This window comes from Diabrotica undecimpunctata, chromosome 5 (genome assembly GCF_040954645.1).
Source record: "Diabrotica undecimpunctata isolate CICGRU chromosome 5, icDiaUnde3, whole genome shotgun sequence".
NCBI lineage: Eukaryota > Metazoa > Arthropoda > Insecta > Coleoptera > Chrysomelidae > Diabrotica > Diabrotica undecimpunctata.
In genome coordinates this window covers 104,889,467-104,911,664 of record NC_092807.1, presented here as the reverse complement: position 1 = coordinate 104,911,664, position 22,198 = coordinate 104,889,467, and the positions used below count along the sequence as shown (strand labels likewise).

Genomic DNA, 22,198 nt, shown 5'->3' with positions numbered 1-22,198 from the left:
TAAAATATCTAAACTTTTTACTTCTACAATCGATAACATCAAAATTTCCTTCAAGTCACACAACACCTTAGGTTCCTTCTTAATCAACACCAAAGATAGGATGAACACACTTGACAAAAGTGGTATTTACAAATTAAAATGTGATGATTGTGATGCCTCTTATGTAGGTAGAACCATTAGAAAGTTATCCACTAGAGTTTCAGAACATTTGAAAAGACCAAACTCTTCAAGTTTTGGTCAACACTTATTATCCAGTAAACACAATTTTAACATCAACACTGGTTCATCTATCTTACATGACATTAGTAGAAAGAAAAACTATATGGAGTTGGATTTATTGGAAGATTTGGAAATTACAAGGGAAACAAATGAAAACTCTCATTGTCTTAATACTCAAATTAATTTAAATTGTACTAAATTTAAACCTATTTTTAAAAACTTTATTACAGCTTCACCTCGTGGGGGACCCAGCTCGACTGTTTAGACTTCCTGCACTGAGCACATCCATAGTAATTTTATAGTTATACCATTGACTGTGGGTTCAACTGAACTACTTGGATTACACCCCATTTATATATTTTGCTTTCCATTTTGATTTTCAATTATTAGTATTTTAATTACATAGTCAGATCTCTTCCTTTCTATATTACAGATAGTGCTTGGTAGACCATTTTATTGTAGTCAACCACCCACTGTTTAACATATTGTTTAGTCCGCTTCTTGCATTCTTACTTTTCGTCTATTTCAGTTGCTCTCAAACTAACACCTTAATTATTACAGACATGTTTGAGTGTGAGATCTGGATTATTCAATCTACTTAAAAATATTCTATATAATTTTATATTTCATCAGTGACCTCCTATAGTAGTGTCAGTTGGACTTTTGGTCAATACTTAGTTTCATAGAATTGTAAAAGGTGCAGATCACATATCTATGATTGTGACTGCTCATCCAAGTTGTCATTTGTCACATGTCACCCCAACATTTCCGTTAGATCAGGAGCCATTCTGTCTCCGGCCTCTTCAAGTAATGTAGCCTTCCTTAAATTTATTTTAAAGTGTTTGTTTGTCTATTTGTAGTGTAGTGTAATGTACAATTATATGTTTATGACATCTTGTTCTTGCCGGATAGGCCACTTGACGAAGTAAGTCTATAAACGTTAATCATATAAAAATCCTTTTTTCAACCATAAAACTTCGAGTTTTTATCGAAGTTAATCAATTTCTTTGGTTATAAAAAAACGTTTCTTGGCTTATTTCAGATGCCCCTGAAGATGATCTAGGGATCGAAAGTACTTGGGCAAGATTTAATTAAACTGTGCTCGATATATGCCTTTTATCTGATCAAAATTATTTAATATACATGGGCAGCATATTATGAGAAGAGCGCTTGATGGATGGAGAGCTATGTCGTCTACAAAACTTACGTTTTGCAGACGACACAGTTCTTCTTGCAAATAGTTAAGAAGAGGTAATTGATCTTATATGTTTGGTTAAAAACGAAAGTCAAATATTTGGTCTGCAGTTAAACATATCAAAGACAAAGATCATAATAGTGGATAGAGGAAGAAATAAAACGTAGATGTGATCTAGCAAAAGTCGTAGTACTAAAAATGGTCAAAATATGGAAGGACTCTCAAATTTCACAAACTCTAAAAATGAGGTTAATCAACTGCTTAATATTTCCAATACTGACATAGGGATGTGAATCTTGGACCCTACGACAAGCGGAAAGAAGAAAGATAGACGCCATTGAAATGTTTTATTGGAGAAGAATGTTACAAATTCCCGTGCACCGACCACAGAATAAATAGTTCAATTTTAAATGAGCTTAAAGTCAGCAAACGGCTATCCAGCAAAGTACATCTCCAACAATTAAAATACTTTGGACCTATTATTTAAGTAAAGGTAGAAGGCCGAAGGCAAAAGACCTATGCCTGAGTTAAAAGAAATGACCAGAGACAGAGATTTTGAAGACGGACAATACACGACATCACGATGACCATTACACTCCTTCCGGGGGGTCAGGATTAAAGAAAGAGACGTGTTGAAACATCGTCAACTCCTCAGTAGTTCAATGCAGCTGAATTGAATGATCTTGACACTCTTTAAAAAAGCCTTAAAGAGCTAAGTTATTAGCCGACAGGTTACAAGAAAAAATCTAATTGACTGCTCCGCGAAACTTTGACCTTCCCGGAAAAGAAATAGTAGCTTTTTACATTTATTTTTAGGAAATAAGTAGTTTGTTTACGGTTACGATGTTTAAGCGTACTTTTTGCGAAATTTAAATGGAACATTGTACAATCCAGAAGAATGGCGAGAGGGACATAATAAAATAAAAACAGTAATTGAATTGTTACAATATCACGAACCCTATAATAAATGAACCTTAATTATTTATAGCTGGAAGACCAAACGTTGTAAATGACCAAATTGTCAGTCGAGAGAAGATTGTTTTTCACCACTTTATCTGAAACTTGGATATGTGAAGCAATTCGTTACGGTATTGATCAGAGATAACGAATAATGTTTTTAACATAGTTTTCAGATTTGTTGTATGAGAAGATCAAAGCAGAAGTGTTCGACGGACTGTAAATTCGAGCCCTTTTACTTGACAAAAAATTTGTAATTAAAGATCGTTTTAAAGATGCTATACAAAATTTCGTGTAACAAAAAAGCTGATAATTATGAGATTTTGCCATCGCAAGGATAAAATGAGTATCAATATTCATTTTCTCAATGGTTACCTTGATACATTTTCTAAAAACTTTGAGGATGTCATCGACGAGCAGAATTTAACCATCTAAATAAAATAATAAAATATTTGATTATAAGAAATATAAGATTGTCCCACTCTCCCATAGTATGCAAAAGTCAACCTTGACGTATAAAATAGATTCTTGCCCCAATTTCTCCCATATCTTCATGATGTTTTTGGAAGTGACTGGCTGTGGTTCGGCGATGGTACACTCGACTGTTGCACATTTTCTTTATTCTGATAGACTTCCACTCACCATGTTGGGTTACTGGTTTTGTAACTTTGTTTTATTATTTTTAGTGTAGAAATTAGGTATTTTAAGCTACTTGATAAATTGCCTGACCTACAGAGTGATTTTCTATTGGTACTACCGAATTTTCTTAAGAAAATAGTGGAATTTGGGTAGTAGCCTTTAAATCTGGCAAGGGTTATAAATGATTCTTCTAGTACGTCAGCATGACCTTCAAAGCGGTTAAAATACCTCAAACTATTTTATATAAAATTTGTACCTTTTTTAGCAAAATTAGTTATAATATTACTTACTCTCATTTGTAAAAACGTGAGAAGGTTTCTCAAGAGGGAGGGTACCAAGATTAACCGCTCGATCTGAAAAATAAATTGTGTTAATAAACAGTAAATTCAGTGTTTGCTATCATCCAGAATATTGTGATTCTTATCAAATACATACGACTTACTGTTGGTAAACATTGGAAATACATTGGATATTGTAAAACAAAAATGTTGGAAAACCCATTGTTTTCCCAATATTTTCACACATTTTCATCCCATTAAGTACATTCCACTCAAATTCTAATTTATTTTTATTCCTTCATACATGATGAATAAAATCGTAAGTGTGATTTTTTTCAAACTCGTAGTTTCCGGATTTTTATTTCGCTATTGTCAACTAATGGAACATAAAATAAATAGTAAAAATTATGTGGATAGCAATACTTTATGACACCTTGTATTGCCACACTGTAATTATTAACATACCTACTTAACATTCATAATAAGTTAATATTCACATAACAATTCAGCTTTTTACAGCTAAGTGTTAGAAAGAAAAACTGTAAAATCTCGGACCTTCTCAAATTTTAATAGCGGTAATATTGGCATAAATCATGGTATTTTACTCTGTATCTATAGGTCTTGTGACTAACTATTAAGTGTACATTATTTTTGATTTTTTAAGCACAAGTTTTAATTGACTGAGTCAAATTAAAGGATGTTATCCATGTATTATCCATAATCAGTCCTCTGTTGTTCAACCTAATTATGGGTAAAATAATAAAAAAAAAAATAAGAACTAAAAAAGGATACCAAATAGGAGAAAAACGTTAAAATAAACGCCAGAAAATTTAACATGTTAATTTCCCCAACAAAGACGAAATGTGTGGTTACAACAGCAAATTTACTATGATGTAAATTGGAGCTGGAAGGTCAGATAATAGAACAAGTGATGGAGTTTAAATATCTAGGCATCACATTATCTAGCTACGGAAAGCTCGAAGCTGAAACGGCAGAATTTACAAAACAGTCATTAAACCAATAATGACATATGCGGCAGAAACACGACCTCACACACAGAAGACAAAAGGGATGTTAGAAACAGTAGATATTAAAACACTTAGAATGATTGATGGTAAGACACTATGGGACAGAGCTAGAAGTATAGAAGATATATATATATATATATATATATATATATATATATATATATATATATATATATATATACGACATATATGTAAGGTGAAGAATATCAAGAACTGGGTAAGAAATAGAAGAGTAGAATAAAACGATCATATAAGTCAAATGACAACAAACAGAGTAGTAAAGACGGCAGGAGACGGTTCCCCAATAGGAAGGTCTCTTTTTTTTATTAAAAATTTGCCATTTATTAGTCAAATTAAAAGCTACTTGCTTAAATACCTAAAAAATTATGAATATAATTTTTTAAGTATATAAATTGGTAATTTTTGTAGAAATATTTATTTTTTTATGTAAAAAGAAGATACATTTATTTATTTTTTTGAAAAATATATCAATATTAATCTTCTATGGAACTCTAAATGCATTCATCTGTAAGTAGTTGACTACAAACTTAACAAGATAACAATCTTTTTGTATGGATTTATAAATTAAAAATTATATTTTTAGACTTCACATGAATATAATTATAAAAAGGAAAAAAAAATCAGGTAGTTCAATAATAGTGGGTACTAGTTTTATCTACACTGAAACTTCAAAAACTAAATATTTTTAAACTGACTGATTAAAAACTGTTTTACTACCATAACAACATTTCTACCTACCTTATAGTTTTCCAAAACATTAACAAATGTTTCTGGATCTTGAGTCACCGATTTTGGAATCACGAGAATGGCTCTACCGTTCAGTAGCGGCCCCCAAATTTCCGCTATGCTGTCCACAAACGTTAAAGCTGTTTTGAAAACACACACTTTCTCGGAAGGGCTGTAAGGGAATCTTCTAAACTGCCATTGGAGTCTGTTGAGAATCACTTTGTGCGGCAGTCGAACTCCTGAAAAATTAAAATGTGTGAATAAGACAAACAATAATCAAACAGGTAGAGAAATAAATAAGCGAATAGTAGTTAATATTCGGTAGTAATATGCTATATGTAATATAATGAGAAGTCTAACTGCAAAATTCACATTCTCCAATTTTTGAGTAAAATTCAGATAATATTTGTTTCTCTGTATTCCAATAGATTAGGCGTGGGGATGTGGCGACCCCACCGCCCAACGGTGTTTTAACCTTTGCAGGCAGCTTAAGGTAGCAAGCAGATACTCTTCTACGACCCCGGTAGAAGACAGATCTGCTAAAGGGACGCAACCCTGCCTTAAGCAAGCCTTGACTTTCTCCACAGTCCCCTACCAAGGAGAAGTCATGTCCTAACCAAAAATTTCCATCAAATTCGTACATATCCATTACACATCCTAACCCACTACCAATACGCACTGGCCCGAGCGGTAGTGAAACGGCTAAACCCCCCTCCTCTATTCATGTATGCAAAATTCAGGAAACGAACGGCCCTCAGTGCCCGGCGACTCCACTACCTCCGACCAAGGTAGCGGTCGGAAGAAAGACGGAGTAGAGGGTGCTAAGAATCCCCGGGTTAAACTAGGCTACCATAGATGACAACCTATGCATATTGCTTCATATAATGTGAGAACAATGTCATCAAAGTCTAAATTGTTAGAAATGGAGGAAGAGCTAAAATCAATAAAGTGGGACGTAATGGGTCTCAGCGAAGTCAGAAGAAGAGGAGAAGAACAATATACTCTTAAATCTGGCCACTTATTCCATTTAAAGGGAGAAGACAATTTATCAAATGGTGGGGTTGGATTTATCGTACACAAACGACATGTACCAAACATATTAAAAATAGAAAGTGTAAGCTCGAGAGTTATCACTCTAATCTTAAAGTTGAATTCGAGATATAAATTAAAATTGATACAAGTGTATTCACCAACGACAAGCCACACAGATGAAGAGATTTAAATGTTCTTTGAAGATATTAGAACAGCCCTGAAAAGTACTAAGACGTTTTATACTCTGATAACAGGAGATTTTAATGATAAACTGGGAAATAAAGAAGACCAAAGTGAAACCGCACTAGGAAACTACGGCTATGGAGAAAGAAATGAAAGAAGGACCATGCTTGTAGATTTTTTTCAACCAAGAAAATCTTTTTTCTATGAACTCATTCTTTCAAAAAAAGCCCCAACGAAAGTGGACGTGGAAAAGTCCAGACAGTTTCACAAAGAACGAAATAGATTTTATCATTACTAATAAAAAAGAAATTGTACAAGATGTATCTGCTTTAAACAGATTTACAATTGGAAGCGATCACAGATTGATTCGAGCAAAAATTCTGTTCAATTTAAAGAATGAACGAACAAAAATGATAAAATCAGACAATCGTAAATGGACCCCGCCCGAAAATATAGACCACTTTTGTGACATCATTGACCATAACCTTCAACAAATCAACGACAAAACACAGGTCGAAGTTTTAAACAAAAGTATCGTAAAAGCCCTTAAAGAAGCGGAGAATTTGTGCTGTCCTAAAATGAAGAAAAAAATCGGTTGCCTGTAAAGTCGGTTTTACGGGCGAAGATTTTACGTGACAACGTCTTTTTTTGTATATTATTTTATATATTATATATTATTATATTATTATTTTATATATTATTTATATTTTATATATTATTTATATTTCATATATTATATTTTTATATATTATTTTATATATTATTTATTTTATATTATATTATTGATCTTATTATTTTCTACAAAATTTATTTGAAAATTTTTTCGATATATCAATTAGTTGCGGAGATATCGATCATTGAAGTTATTGTTTGCTACCAGTATTTTATATATTTATTTTTTTCAGTTATAAAAAATAACTATTTCCAATTGTGTCTACCAAGTATGGTCACATGTATTTGCCTACATATTAAATAATAATAAGTACAGATAATGTTATGTGACGTTCACGTCTGATTATATATATTTTAATATTTTTAATTTTAAAGAATCAATTTGAAAATGAAAACACTTATTCAGATCGAAGGTTCAAATTTTTGCTAAATAAATTTGAAATTAATTAAAATTTGTAAATGTAAATGGTAAAGTTGAAAATTAAAACATTTACTAAAATTGGAATTTGAAATTCTTGCTAAACACAGTTAAATTCTAACTCCGCGCGTGGTGATTGGTCGGTTTAGTTCGTTTGTTTGGTCGCCCTGTTTTGACAGGTTAGAAGTTATAATTTGTTATTTTAAATGTTTGACTAGCAATACGCGCTGTTTCTTCTCAATCGACTGAATTACGATTGATTGCAGAGTGATTTAAACTAATAATTTACTTAACACTATCAACATTTGTCAATAGTATGACATAACCTATAAACTCAGTTTCTCAACTTTTGTGTCAATCTAACAATTAATCAATCAATCATAGTTTACGATAATGAAATATTAGTGTACAATTATTTACCTTTATTGTTGTAGTTGTTGTAAATGACGAATCTAAGCACTCCACATTTTCACTACAGACACAGCTGACGATACTTTCAAGGATTTTCAACTTTAGCGATTCAACGCGCCTAATTCTCTAATGCCGCGCGCAGCGGACCGATCATGTTTGAGTGGGAGACAGACGCAAGGCATTCGCCGGTCCGGCGGGCCTCTCTCTCGTTCGGTGACTCACTGTAACAGACGTGAGCGGGCGTTACACTTTTTCTTAAATGACTCCGAGCCACAACCTAATTTAAGACGTTGTCACGTCAAAAACATGAGAAAATAAGTCTCAACACTAAAAATCTGATCGAAGAAAGAAGGAGGCTAAAGGACAGGTATAACACAAACTACGCAGAATTTAGTCAACTCAGTAAAACAATAAACAAAGAAATCCGAAAAGACATACGGCAACATAATATGAGAGAGGTGACAAGGGTGATAGAGAAAAATATAAGTCTGAAAGTTCTAAGACACAACATGTCCACAGGAAAAAAGAACATACATAAGTTAAGAAATAAACAAGACGACATTGTGACTGATAAGGAAGAAATAGTGAAAACAGTGGAAGACTTCTACAGACAACTCTACGAAACAAGTGAATCCGATGAAAGACCCCCTTACCAAAGATAGAGAATCAAGGCTCAAAATTAATGCCGAACATAACTGTTGACGAAATTAAAAATGCACTTCGGGTGATGAAGAACAATAAATCCCCAGGTAAAGACAGGGTAATGACCGAAAGCCTAAAAGTAGGAGGAAATAAGCTCTTACTGACACTTGCTAAACTGTTCAATAAATGTCTGTGCGAAGCGATAACACCGACGCAGTGGAACAACGCGGAAATCATCTTACTTCATAAGAAGAGAGATATCAGCAACCTTAGAAACTACCGCCCCATTAGCTTGTTGTCACAAGTATATAAGCTATTTACAAGAGTTATTACCAACAGGCTAGGAAGTAAGTTGGATTTCTATCAGCCAAGAGAGCAAGCAGGTTTTAGAGCAGGATAAGGCACGAATGATCATTTACAAGTAATTAAGAACTTAATAGAAAAGAGTGTTGAATATAACAAGCCATTAGTCATGATATTTGTTGACTACGAAAAAGCTTTCGACACAATAAGTCATCAAAAGATGTTAAAAGCCTTAACAGAGTGCCGTATAGATCATCGCTATATAAACATGATAAAATACATCTATCAAAATGGGACAGCAATTGTGAAACTGGCAGATAAAAAGACCAGCGTATTTAAAATAAAACGGGGAGTGCGACAGGGAGACACAATTTCGCCAAAATTGTTTACAACATTATTAGAGCATATGTTTAAGAACGCAAATCTGAGTGAAAAAGGAATTAATGTCAATGGAGAAATGCTTAGTCATTTGAGGTTTGCTGACGATATTGTCCTTTTTGCTTACAGAATCGATGATGCAGTATCGCAACTGGAGAAACTATACCTAGCCTCCCTACAAGTAGGATTAAAAATCAACCACACAAAAACACAAATCATGACAAATCTTGTGTTAAGCGAAAAGATTTCAGTAAGTGGCATGCATATTGAAGAAACCACCTCATATAAGTACTTAGGACATGAGATACGCATAGGAAGAGATAATCAAACGTGCGAACTAAGCCGCCGCATAGGACTCACTTGGGTGGCATTCGGAAAGCTAAGCTATGTTTTTAAATCAGAACTGCCTATGTGTCTTAAAAGAAAAGTCTTTAATCAGTGCGTGTTGTCAGTACTTACATATGGTGCAGAGACATTAACACTAACCAAGAAAGTAAGAAATCAAATTTGTGTTACCCAAAAAGCCATGGAACGATCGATGTTAGGCATTTCTCGTAGGGATCGGATCACGAACAAGGAAATAAGACGGAGAACAGGAGTGACAGATGCCATAGAAAGAATTATGATCCTTAAGTGGAACTGGGCGGGGCACATAGCTAGAATGTCGGATAACAGATGGACACAGCGAATAATACAGTGGAGACCGAGACAAGAAGCACATCGAAGTAGAGGTCGTCCACCAACAAGATGGTCTGATGACATAAAACGGATCGACAAAAATTGGATGCAAACAGCACAAAACAGAAATACATGGAAAATATTGAGGGAGACCTATATCCAGCAGTGGATAGATCCGGGTTAAATGATGATGATTCCAATAGAAATGCTGATGATATCAATACATTGATATATTTTAAACCTAACAATATCGTGTTTCCAATACCCTTTGAAGGTCATGTTTGTTTAAACACTATCATTTATATCAACAATATATTACAAACCAGTTATTCGTTCTGTGCAGCTGAGGGTAGGGGATATATATCACGTTTAAAGCGCTCATATCGGCCAAATTTGTCATCATCGTAACATTTGTACTGGGTTTCCCAGTAGGGACGTCCTGTTTTTGAAATGTCATAGCGGCCATTTTGAAAATGGTAGAACTGTCACGTGTTGACGTTTGTATTTAGTATACTCCATAGCACACTACCACCTAGCATTGAGACTTCCGTGTTAAGGAATAAAACAATGATTGGCGCATCACCTAGTGATCGGGCGCGTAACTATATATACATAGCGCCAAATTCAGTAATAAAGTTTAGTAATATTACCTAGGATTGTGAACTCATTTTAAAGTAAAGGAAAATCGATATAATCCTAAAATAACAAGAAAAATCCTTATCCTATACGATAATAAATATTTTTCGTATACTTTTTGGGTTTTCTTGTTATGTTGGGACTATATTTATTTTCCATTACATTAAAATGCCAAAGTGGTTAAAAAAATTAAAGAATAAAATATAGAATAAAATCTTTATTTATAAAAATGTTACAAGAAATGTTACATGTTTTACAAGAAATATTAATATGTAATACAAGCCACGTGTAGTATAATTTAGTTTTCTTAATGTTGTGACAAGAACTGGTCAGTATTTAAATAATTGTTTTGTCATTCTTATCAAGTTTTATGTGAATAAAAGTCTAATTCTGCAAAAGACATTTTACTACAATTTTATTTGCATAAATTTACAATGGGGAAGTACTTTAGACCAGATAAACTAGAGGCTGATCCAAACTGTCAAACTTCCACCAAAGAATAATTCAAACATTGGTAAGTATATAACATTCAAGAATTTTTTAGAAAGCAATGAATCTAAAGATAAATCCCTAGAAGATAAAGATAAGTACATGCTTTTAAAAAATTAATCTATGATTACATAAGCGAAGCAATCAATCTGGAAAACCAATTGCTTTTTTCACACATACCCTCACAGATTCTGAATGAAAACATTATGCAATTGAAAAAAAAGCAAATGAGTTGAAGTATTAAAAAAAATGCAGACATTATCTGGTAGAAAAGCAATTCTAACCAATTACAGATTAAATCACTATTTGGTTTATATAGAATGACGGTATATATCAAATCTAACAAGGAGAACTAGCTTTACTTCACAAGAATTTATTAATTATCTACTCTCTAAAGGAATATATTCAAGTAGAACAACACCATATAATCATGAAGGAAATGGTTAAGTCGAAAAATACAATGAGTTATATGGAAATTGGTGAATCTAACATAGAAAACCAAAAATTTAGAATTCACTTAATGGAAAATTGCTTTACCATGTGCTCTGCACTATATACGAAGTTTACTGTTGAATTGTTATATTATTGAATCAAGATAATGATAAAGGTCCAAATAACACACTAGAGAATTCCACTACTAAATAAATACCAGATGAGACAGAAAATTTACCTGTTCAAAAACCTGATGATAATAATGAACCAAGATTGGAAAATTCAGATTTTCATTCTAGCTGTAAATCAGCTGGAGCTAAAAATAAACCAAGATAGTTGCAATATTTTGTTTAAAAATAGGGACGGGTGAATGTAGTATAATTTAGTGTTCTAAATGTTGTGACAGGAACTTGTCAGTAATTAAATAATTTTTTTGTAATTCTAATGTCAAATTAAAGCCTAATAAGCAACAGACAGCCATCAGACATTCTGAGTTTTTTGTAGTACTTTCATCCTAATGTAATAACACACACTATCAGTGGCCGGTGAAAACTCTTACAGTCTGGCGTTCTACTCACAGAAAGAGAGAACTCAAGGACCCTGCTAAGTTGGAAACAGAACAATTAAATGATTTAGTTCTAAAAAGAAGTTTATACTCATACTATATGTTATATATTTATATGATAATACTTTTATTCTTTATATATATATATATATATATATATATATATATATATATATATATATATATATATATATATATATATGTATATATATATAAATCAGAATCATAATATAAGTTCCAGAAAAATATTCTGGTTATCAACAAAATTATGATTTTGATTAGATTAGCAAAATATTGCTTCTTGCAAAAAGAAAACCCAAGAATGAGGAATAACCGAATGATAGCAAATAGAAAAATGAACAAAAAAAAAGAACAATGGATAAGGTAAATAATTTATTTCTAAGGTATGCTTAAAGTTTTCACCCAGTATGTAAGCTTTGCTAAAACCTGATATAGTAACTTTATTTGCTCAGTATAAACTCCAAACAACGGAGGATAATAATGTTTTTATGCCTGAAATGACAAACACAATTACAATCAACAGATTTTTTCACCAGTATGTCATCTTAAGATCAGTCATCCCATCCCTATCATCAACAGAATAGGAAAGATCCCTGTCGACACATTCAAATTTATTTATTCATAACTCTGAACGCCTTACCGCTGTCTGTGTGGATGCAGGCTAATATAAGGGACAAGCCGATTAAATGTTACAACTTACAATATACAAAATAGTGGTTAATTAAATAATGTGAAAAAAAAAATATATTATGTACACAAACACATGCATGTACATATATATATATATATATATATATATATATATATATATATATATATATATACATATATATAATTAAACATGTAATTACATTTTAAAACCTATAAACCCAACAGTTAGTTCTATGATTCTTCTAAAATCCAGCACAATAAAGATGGAAAAATAACATAACAAAAATAAAAAAATATGTAAAGTATTACCTAGTTACAATAAAAACATGAAGTATTTTACACAGTTAAGTTTCCAAACTCTATGGTACCAGTAACTCTTCTACTAATATTTATATATTTATTGAGGGACATATTAAATACATTTACATTTAGGTTGTTTAACAAAGATAAGTATCTATTCAGTGGGCTATTAGCACCATAAGTTGTTCTACAAAATGGAACATTAAAAGTACATAGATGAGGCAAACCATGGTAATATGGTACTCTAAGACCGATCTCACTCACAAGAGAGGGACAGATCCCTCCTCACATTTAAAGCAGGCAAGCTCATAGACCTCTCCATGATAGTGTAGTCATGGTCTGCTAATCTAATCCAACTTTGAAAGGCGCACACCTGTAGAAATTTATGCCGAACCCTCTCTAAGGTGATGCTTTTTAAGATAGTTGTTGAACCACCACCTACAAATAATTCAAATACTAAGCTAAGTAAGACTGGTTTTATAATATATAATTTTAGGTTAAATTTATAAACTAATTTTATAAGTAAAAGGTCAGATATAATGTGAATAAAAATATAGGTCAGCGGTATAATAGTTCTTACCTGGTCCTGGTAAAAACAAACTCGGAACGGTGTTCTCGTAATACCGCTATTTCCAACATTGACTATATCTTCCTCTTTAAAATGACTAGCGCATACACGAAAATTGTTAGAAACAGTTTCTTTTGCAGCATTCTCTAATTAGGGCTCTTAACAGCATTCACCCATTTATCAAACATATCCATATAATGTCATGGACTTAAAAAACGGTATTGCTTGCCAGTAGTATCCATGCAATCTGCAACACATCTTTTTTGTTCAGTTCTTCGTCTCTACATTGTTATTCCATGTAATGTGTTCGATTCCATAATAAAAAATCGTCGAAAATTGTACGATTTTGCACTATTTATATAAAAAATTTAAAATTATAAAATAAATTATAAAAAATAAAACAAATACAAATATGGCGCCGTATTTGTCTAAACTCAACTTTGACTTGATCACAGCACACTCCCTCCGCGCAGGAACGAGACTAGCAGCGCCACCAAACGAATGGGCGCCTAATCCGAACATGATTTGACCTTGGCTATCCCTGTTACCAATCTAGGTGTAATTTTATCTATGGTATACTCTTACAAATTACCATGGCAAGATATACTCTTGAACAACGTTTGGAAATTATCCTAAAATTGCTAATAATCGTTCTTTTGCTAATAATAAGCGTCGTTTGTTCACTGATTAGGCTCTAGACAAACTCGACAATGACGGCGATTTTTTCAAAAAAATAATCTTTTCCGATGAAGCTCATTTTTGGTTAAACGGCTTTGTGAATAAGCAAAATTGTCGTTTTTGGAGTGAAAATAATCCTCATGAGATTCTTGTCTGGTGCGGTTTATGACATGGTGGCATCATCGGACCTTATTTTTTCGAACGGTGTACCAGTCAACGGTGAAAGGTATCGAACGATGATAACGGATTTTTTGTGACGTCAGTGAGATGAAATGGATTTGGATGGCATGTTTTTCCAACAGGACGGTGCCGCATGTCACACTAATGCCCCAACCACTGACTTATTAAAGGAAAAGTTCCCGGAAACATTGATTTTTCTTGATGCCAGAGATCCCAGGAGAATTCAGCAACTTCGACCAGATGCTTGGCCTCCAAGAAGCTGCGATTTAACACTGTTGGATTATTTTTTATGGGGCTATGTTAAGTCATTGGTCTATGTGAACAAACCACAATATATTGAAGACTTGAAGAGGAACATAGAGCACACCATTCGTGAGATTAATGCGGATATTTTGTATAAAGTGACCGAAAATTGGGTTCATCATTCATTTAAATGAAGTCTTATTCGGAACATAATTATTATCTATTATATTTTGCAATAAAATTTTTTTTTTGACTTACAGCAATTTTTACCGTTTTCGTTAAAAACAAAACATCAGGACATTCTTATTGGGAAACCTCTTTTAACTTATAATTATACATATACAGCGATGGTAAGCAATATTCGTCGCATCGCAAACTGCTACAGTAATTGATTTCATGTGAAAATCATAAAAATCATCAATGTGAACTGTGGATTTCAGCATCAAAGCTGTAAAATATTTATTATTATTGTTTTAAGAAAAGATGTATCAATAATCCCATATTGTTAATCTTAAAATTAAAAAAAAAAATCAGTAAATAATATTATCGCTTGATAACATTAAAGTAGAATTGAACTAAGAAAAAATTTACTCAATTTATATATTTAAAACAGTAAATCTGTATTTAAAATTGGACAAAAAGTGAGATTAGAGTGAGACTTGAGAAGGGCATGTAATTCAGATGTAACAAATAGATCTAGCTAGACAAAACGACCATTGATCATAGAAGAAGTGAAATTTGTCAGATACTGTTTTCTTTGACTTTTGTTTTTAAATCTTATTATTGAATTAGACTAAAAGAAATATGCACTTAGACAGTAATAAATCGGTACTTCACTTATCTTTTTTTTTTCAAATATTTCTTACCTTTCGGAACACCGGTACTACCAGATGTATATAAAACAACAGCTAGATCGTCCCGTGCGTGTCGAACCTTTTCACTTTTAGACAACGGTTCCTCAGGCTGGTGAGTGCTCTTATTGGCTAGCTCTTCGAAGGACAGTTTTATGGTATCCAGATAAAACTTTGAATCTAAAATTAACATAAATAAATATGTAGAGAAAAAAGTTAAGTAAATTTTAAAACTAATACATTTGTTTGTATGTTGCTGGTGTATTATCTGGTTTTCTACGGTACCTTTTTTTTATTTTCAGTCTTCTTAAAAATGTGGTAAGTTTTTTCATCACTGCTGGACAACATACCAAAAAAAAAAATATCACCAATAAAAGCTCTAAAATAAGATAGAAGTACCGATCTTGGATTCGGTAAATCTACACAACACATGGACAAGTTTGGCTCGATTGCTCTTTAGAGAGCAAATATTATAGAGAAGCCAGACAGGGTCCCTGTCAACTAGGAAGAATGAGAAAGTGAGGACAGTGAAGAATCAAAAGTGCTTGTAGATCTTATTATGTAGAACTATAAAAATCAAGAGACTTTTACCTGTTTCGTATATAATCATAACCGGATTCGCTTCTCTTACAATATGCTCAACTCTTGGCCCTGGGAATGATGGATCAAGTGGCAGATAAGCTGCTCCAGACTTCCAAATGGCCATCAACAAAATAACCAAATGATCGCTGGGATGCATATTTACGCCTATTATGTAGTCGCCATCTTTGTTTCTGGGTAGCTGATTGTTAGAAATGGTTTCAATAATGGTTCTGGCCAGCTTGTTGGTGATTTTGTTGACGTCTGAGTAGGTATGTGTTCTGATTTCTCCATTAACTGTGAAAAATAAAAAAAATAGGCATGACTAACACTGTTTTTTGAAGCGAAGCCTCTATACTGGCGCTGTATTTTACTATTTACTCTGTAGTGAAATTCTGAGGCGAGCTTCACGGAACTAAGCAGGTTTAAATAAAAAACTGCATGAAAAATAAGTAACAAAATACAGAGTATATTTGACAATAAAAGATAGTAAAACAAACAGAAAAATAAAAGATCGATACTAAACTTAGATTCTTAATAATATTTGAACATTAAAATTCATCGTAAATGTCAAAAGTCATAAATTTCATCCCATACAATTTTTAATAATATAAAATCGTCTGTTTAATAATGCTCGATATTATAATCAATTTAAAGTGGACACTAAATAAATTAAAAGTCCAGTTTAAGTGTAAATTTCAGTTTCATAATAACTACTACGACACAACTTCAACTTAAATGGTAGAAATATGTCAACTATACATTATAACCTGAAAATTTTCTTTGTCTTAAGTTTGTTAAAAATGTTAACTTCTTCAAGTTTAAATTAATCCAAAAATGAATTTATATGTGTAAGTCACTCAAAAGTTTACACCGAAAGAATGAATTGTTTAGAATAATAATATGATCTTTTATATTTCTTTAACAGGTTTCCTTTGACAAAAGATACAGTTATGTTTTTTATTTGAACAGATCGAACCTTTAATAAAATTTTGTAACAAAAAGGTTAGTAATATCATATCATAGCAGTAATAAAATTTGTAATCACATTAACAATGGTGTCAAACAAAAAGTCAAACCAACTAACATTAATGTTCTAATGTATATAGAGAAAATACTAATCCGCACATATTTTTAGCAGAGAAGCTATTACACCAGTCCAACAGTTATTTTTAACATTAATATTCAATTTTGAAACAAGTGTATATCCTCAACAGTAATCATTTAGAGTGGGCAAGCCAAATGGACTAAATTGACTAAATTAATAAATGGAGGTGTGTTCAAAAAACGCTCGAACACGTCGATTGGTATCTTAAGGTGCGCATTTTTTGCAATAAACAGTACTTTCTTATTTCAAATAAAACATTCTGTACATTACACAATTTTTGGATTCCACAGAACATTTATATATATCCTATACTTACGAGCCCCTTCCCATATCAGTTGTCCCAACGTTAGATTGATAGAAAATTAAATTTTAGAACACAAAAATAAAAGCGCAACGAAAATTTTAGAAGTTTTAATGCATCGAACAACATTTTTCAATTTCTCAATTATAGAAAATATTTTATAACTTAATGAAAACTATTGATTAAACAGAATAATAATAAATTAAAAAAAAAAAACCCTTTATTTTTAATAATATCCACAATTCTTCGGGGCATAGTTTTTACCGAGTTCTGACAAAATTCTAATGTAAACGAACTCCATATTTCTTGCAATTTTTCCTTCAATTTGTTGACGGACCTGGCAGAATGTTTTCTCAAAGTTTTTTTCATTTCGCGCCACAAAGTCTATCAGGAACAAGTCGAGACTGTTAGAAACTTATTAAAGAAGTGGTATGCCATGGTCTGCAATCCATTTTAAACTCTTTTTTGTGGTATGACAACCTGCGCCGTCCTGTTGGAAGACAGAAATATTCAAATATTTGTTCGTGTTTACAATCCCATCGATAAAATGTAACTTTCCCACATCTTTAGACGACATGCTGCCCCAGATCGTGATAGATGCAGGAAATTTGACTTTTCTCTTCAGAAAGTCACGATGGAGAGCTTCATTTTTCTTGCGAATGACGCGACACATACTGTCGCTGAATCCCATTGCTACTGAGTCCAATCTTTATGCTATTTGACCATCATAGTCTATTTTTCTTTTGTTGTAATGTTAAAAGTGGCTTTTCTTAAGCCTAAAATAAAACAAAATTTATTAAAAACAATTCGTATCAATTTTCTCAACTATAAAACTTACTTTGTAAGTATCAAATCCTAATTTGTGGACCTCTCGGTGATATGTTGATCTAGAAACGTGTCTTTCATTAATGTCACTCCATAAAACGCCATGTACGCCACTCCAACGTATAGGAATACACCATTAACTTCATATAATTTGCTCGTCGATTTTTCACTATAATGCGTCTTAATGCCCTTCGATCTGCTTCGGTTAATTTACTTTTTCGTACATTTCTAGGTTTTGTGACGACCGAACCTTTAGTTTTGTACCTTCTGACTATATTTCTTCCACTATAGCGTGACAATTGCAACATATTCGCGATTTCCAAATTGAATTTTCCAGCTTTAAAAAATCTAATAATGATTGAACAAATTTTCTCATCGATAACTGTACCTCGACCCATTGTACACTCCACAAATGGCAAAAATCTTTACAATACTACAAAGTACATTTGACATTAACTGACAATATTATTGTTTTGATGTCATTTTTCCATAGCTATCTCTGGATTTAACGTAATTGTGAAAAAATCAACGTATGTTGACATAAGTGAATGCATAACCAGGGGTTAGTGAATTTTTTTTATTGTTGAAAATAAATAAAAAACCATAAGGGTAATGTTTTCAATAAATATTATTAAAAATGCTATATTAATTAATATGAAAACTTATAAAAACGTGCAGACTATAATTTGTTTATGGTAATCGAAACTACAAATTCCATAGGTGGGCCAGTTGATATGGGAAGGGGCTCATGTATTTAATTGTTTCGCAAATATTAAGCGTTATTAGATTTAAAAAGTAACATTAAAAATACAGTAATTTGCTACACACTGTTTGCGGAAATGTTTAATGAAATAAGCGAGCAATATTTCTGTATGTTCGTGTGTTGTCTACATAACAAATCATCAGTAGAATTACATACTATTTTGCGCATTTTTGTTAAAGAAACTGCAGTGCAGTTAACTACTTAATTCAAACGATTATAAAACTAACAACTATTTTCATAAAAACAGACAACAATTAGCTAAGGTCAGGCATTTTAGACTAAAGTAAACAAAACTATTCTAAGAAATATTTTTTTTGTTTCATATCAGTAAATACGAACGCTGAAATAGTTTTCGCTTACTTTTTCATTATCAAGAGCTGCATAGGAAATAAGCATTGAGTGTGTTGTTAGACCAGAGCACTAAGGATTTTCCCGTGACATTCGTTGATACAGATACCTAACAACTGCTTTTGACAAATTTGATAATAATAATATGTAATAAACAAAATATGCAAAAGATTAAACGTAATTTTTTACTTATAAATAGACTTAGGCAAATATTCAAATTGCATATTTTGCATATAATGCATAAAAAATGTCAAATTTTGCATATTTTTATAAAAGTGAGCATAAAGTGCATATAATTTGAAAATTTGGTGTAACTATATATTTTTATATTCAAACTTACAGATAGCCTGAAAATACCAATATTTAATTTTGTTTTATAATCACTTGGTATTCAAATTCTTGGTATAGTAACTAATAAAAGTCAGATTCTTATAGTTTTGTCACGTTTGGTCTTGGAATTAAGGGTCTGTGTTTGCCAGTTTATGTCTCTAGGTGAAAATTTGTATTTTGACGGTCAGTTTCACTTTTGTTGTAAAATTGGAGGCGTAAACAACGTGTATTTCTAATTGTGAATAATTATTGTGCTTTGAAAATGTCGGAAATAAGCAGTGTTTCAACTTACAAAGATCCAAATATCTATGGATATCGGTATTATTTTTATTTTATTTTAAAAATTTACACGGTGGTACAAGCAAAGATTTTAAAATTGCAGATTATATTTAAGACAAGTACCGACACAAGGCTAGTTCGCAATAAATCGATGTATTTTTTCTTTTTTCAAGAATTTTTTCCTTGTCTTCCAAGTCCTTGTCTTGTGTTCCAAGTCCTTGCGATAAAAAATAGTACACCCATTTTAACACGTTGGGGAACATGGTTGGAAGCAGCTAATTTCTATGCTGATTATTTTGTTGATAAAAAAAAATTAACTTTTGAACGGATGATAGTTGCCAATCTTCATTAGAAGCTAAGCAAGCCTTCCAAAATAACATCCTCCAACAGCAATTGTCATTCATAAAATCAAATTATAGTTTTGTCCAGAAAACTCAATTAGAATCCTACAAATTATCATTGTTACAAAGTACAGTTTTAATAAAAGAATTTGAGTCATTGTGTCAAAACGTTAAAGGTATTATTGGAAAAGGAAATTTAAAAAAAAATTAAAGTAACCTTGAAAAAAATAGAGGTTACCAGGTTCTTTCTGAAATGGTTCAAGTACTAGCTGAGACATTTTCCGAATCACTTAATTTAGAACCATCTATTATAGTTAATTTGAAAAATGCCCCAGTTACATCAGTTGATGTAACTGGGGCAACATAGTGAAGATGAATTTAGTAGCACACCACCCACTATTATGCAGTTAGCTGCGAACACTACCGAGAACCTATTACAAGAAAAATCTAGAGGAAGATATGAAAAGGTATATCAGCAATTTATGGATTGGCGTACAACAAATAATGTAAATTCATTTTCTGAAAACGTACTCTTGGCTTATTTTGGAGAAATCGTTAAGAATTTTAAACCATCCTTATTATAAGCAATATATTCTATGCTAAGAAGTGTTATAACTTTGAAAAATAATGTTAGTATTGATAATTACCTGAAATTACGAGCTCATCTAAAAAGAAAATTAGAAGGTTTTAAAAACAAAAAATCTAAAATTTTACATCCTGATGAAATAAAACTTTTTTTAAATGGAGCTCCTGATGTACAGTGCTTGTTAATAAATGTGGAGCTTGTAGGAAACAAGAGTTAAAAAATCTTAAAATTTGTGACATTGATGATTTAAGTACCATGTTATTGGTTAAAATTCCTGATACGAAAACCAAACTATGTAGATCTTTCGTTATTTCCGGAAATTTCTATAAAATCTGCAAACAATATATAGAAATTCGACTACAAATTAGGGATCTGCAAATAAATAATTTTTTTTTAATTATCAAAAGGTAAATGTATGAAACAGAAGGTAGAATTAAACAAAATAGGCGGTGTTCCTAAACAAATACCCGAATATTTAAAGTTACCAGATCCCAAAATGTACACAGGTCACTGTTTAAGACGAACTTCTGCCACTATTTTGGTAGATGCCGGTGGTGATTTAATGGCTCTTAAACGACATGGCTAATGGAAATCTTCAACAACGGCCGAAGGATATGTCGATGAGTCAATAAATAATAAGACGTCAACAGCCAATAGAATTATAAATTCAATTGAAAGTAATTTACAGACCTTTACATTCACTGAAAATACCAATGTTCAAACAGAACACACCGTACAGTTTACGTCATCTCACCATTCACCACATATTATTGAATAACCGCCAAACTCGGATAAGGCTATGGTTATAAATAATTGCCAAAATGTTACAATTAATTATTTTAAATAAATGTTTAAATTGTTCCCAAATTTTGTTAAATAAATAAAAGTTACTTGTTGTACTTTTTATTTTTATAAATGAAAATAATCGTAGAAAAAGTATAGTACACAATTTGAGTTGTAAGCTTATTGCATGCTTGTAAAATTACTGCGCTCGCCGCTACGCGGCTCCCGCGCTACTTTTTTACTCGCATGTAATAAGCTTCTTATAACTCTCGTTATGTAATATACTATTCAAACATTATCGGCTATATGCACGATGTCATCTGCAAATCTCAAATGACTAAGCTTCTCTCCATTTATATTGATACGATGCTCGTTCTGATGTGCCCTCTTACAAGTATGTTCTTAAAGCGTCGCGAATAGTTTTGGAGAGACTGTGTCTCCTTGTCGTACTCCTTACTGTATAGAATGTGTGTAGAATTTATTTGTTTTTTTGTATCTTGGAGATATTACAAAATATTAATTTTATTTTTACATACCTAAATTTAGTATAGTTTTATTCTT

The 22,198-nt window shown here is 32.0% G+C and overlaps 1 protein-coding gene across 1 annotated transcript in view; it reads right to left on the bottom strand.

Annotated features, from left to right (window-relative positions):
* The window catches only part of e (nonribosomal peptide synthetase ebony), a 98,168-nt gene that overhangs the window by 29,198 nt on the left and 46,772 nt on the right, over positions 1 to 22,198 (bottom strand). The window contains exons 3-6 of the mRNA XM_072532443.1: positions 15,986 to 16,270; positions 15,410 to 15,574; positions 5,076 to 5,302; positions 3,301 to 3,363 (exon numbers count right to left, since the gene is read on the bottom strand). Of these exons, the coding sequence (XP_072388544.1) occupies positions 3,301 to 3,363; positions 5,076 to 5,302; positions 15,410 to 15,574; positions 15,986 to 16,270 (740 nt within the window). The remainder of the gene's footprint in view (positions 1 to 3,300; positions 3,364 to 5,075; positions 5,303 to 15,409; positions 15,575 to 15,985; positions 16,271 to 22,198) is intronic.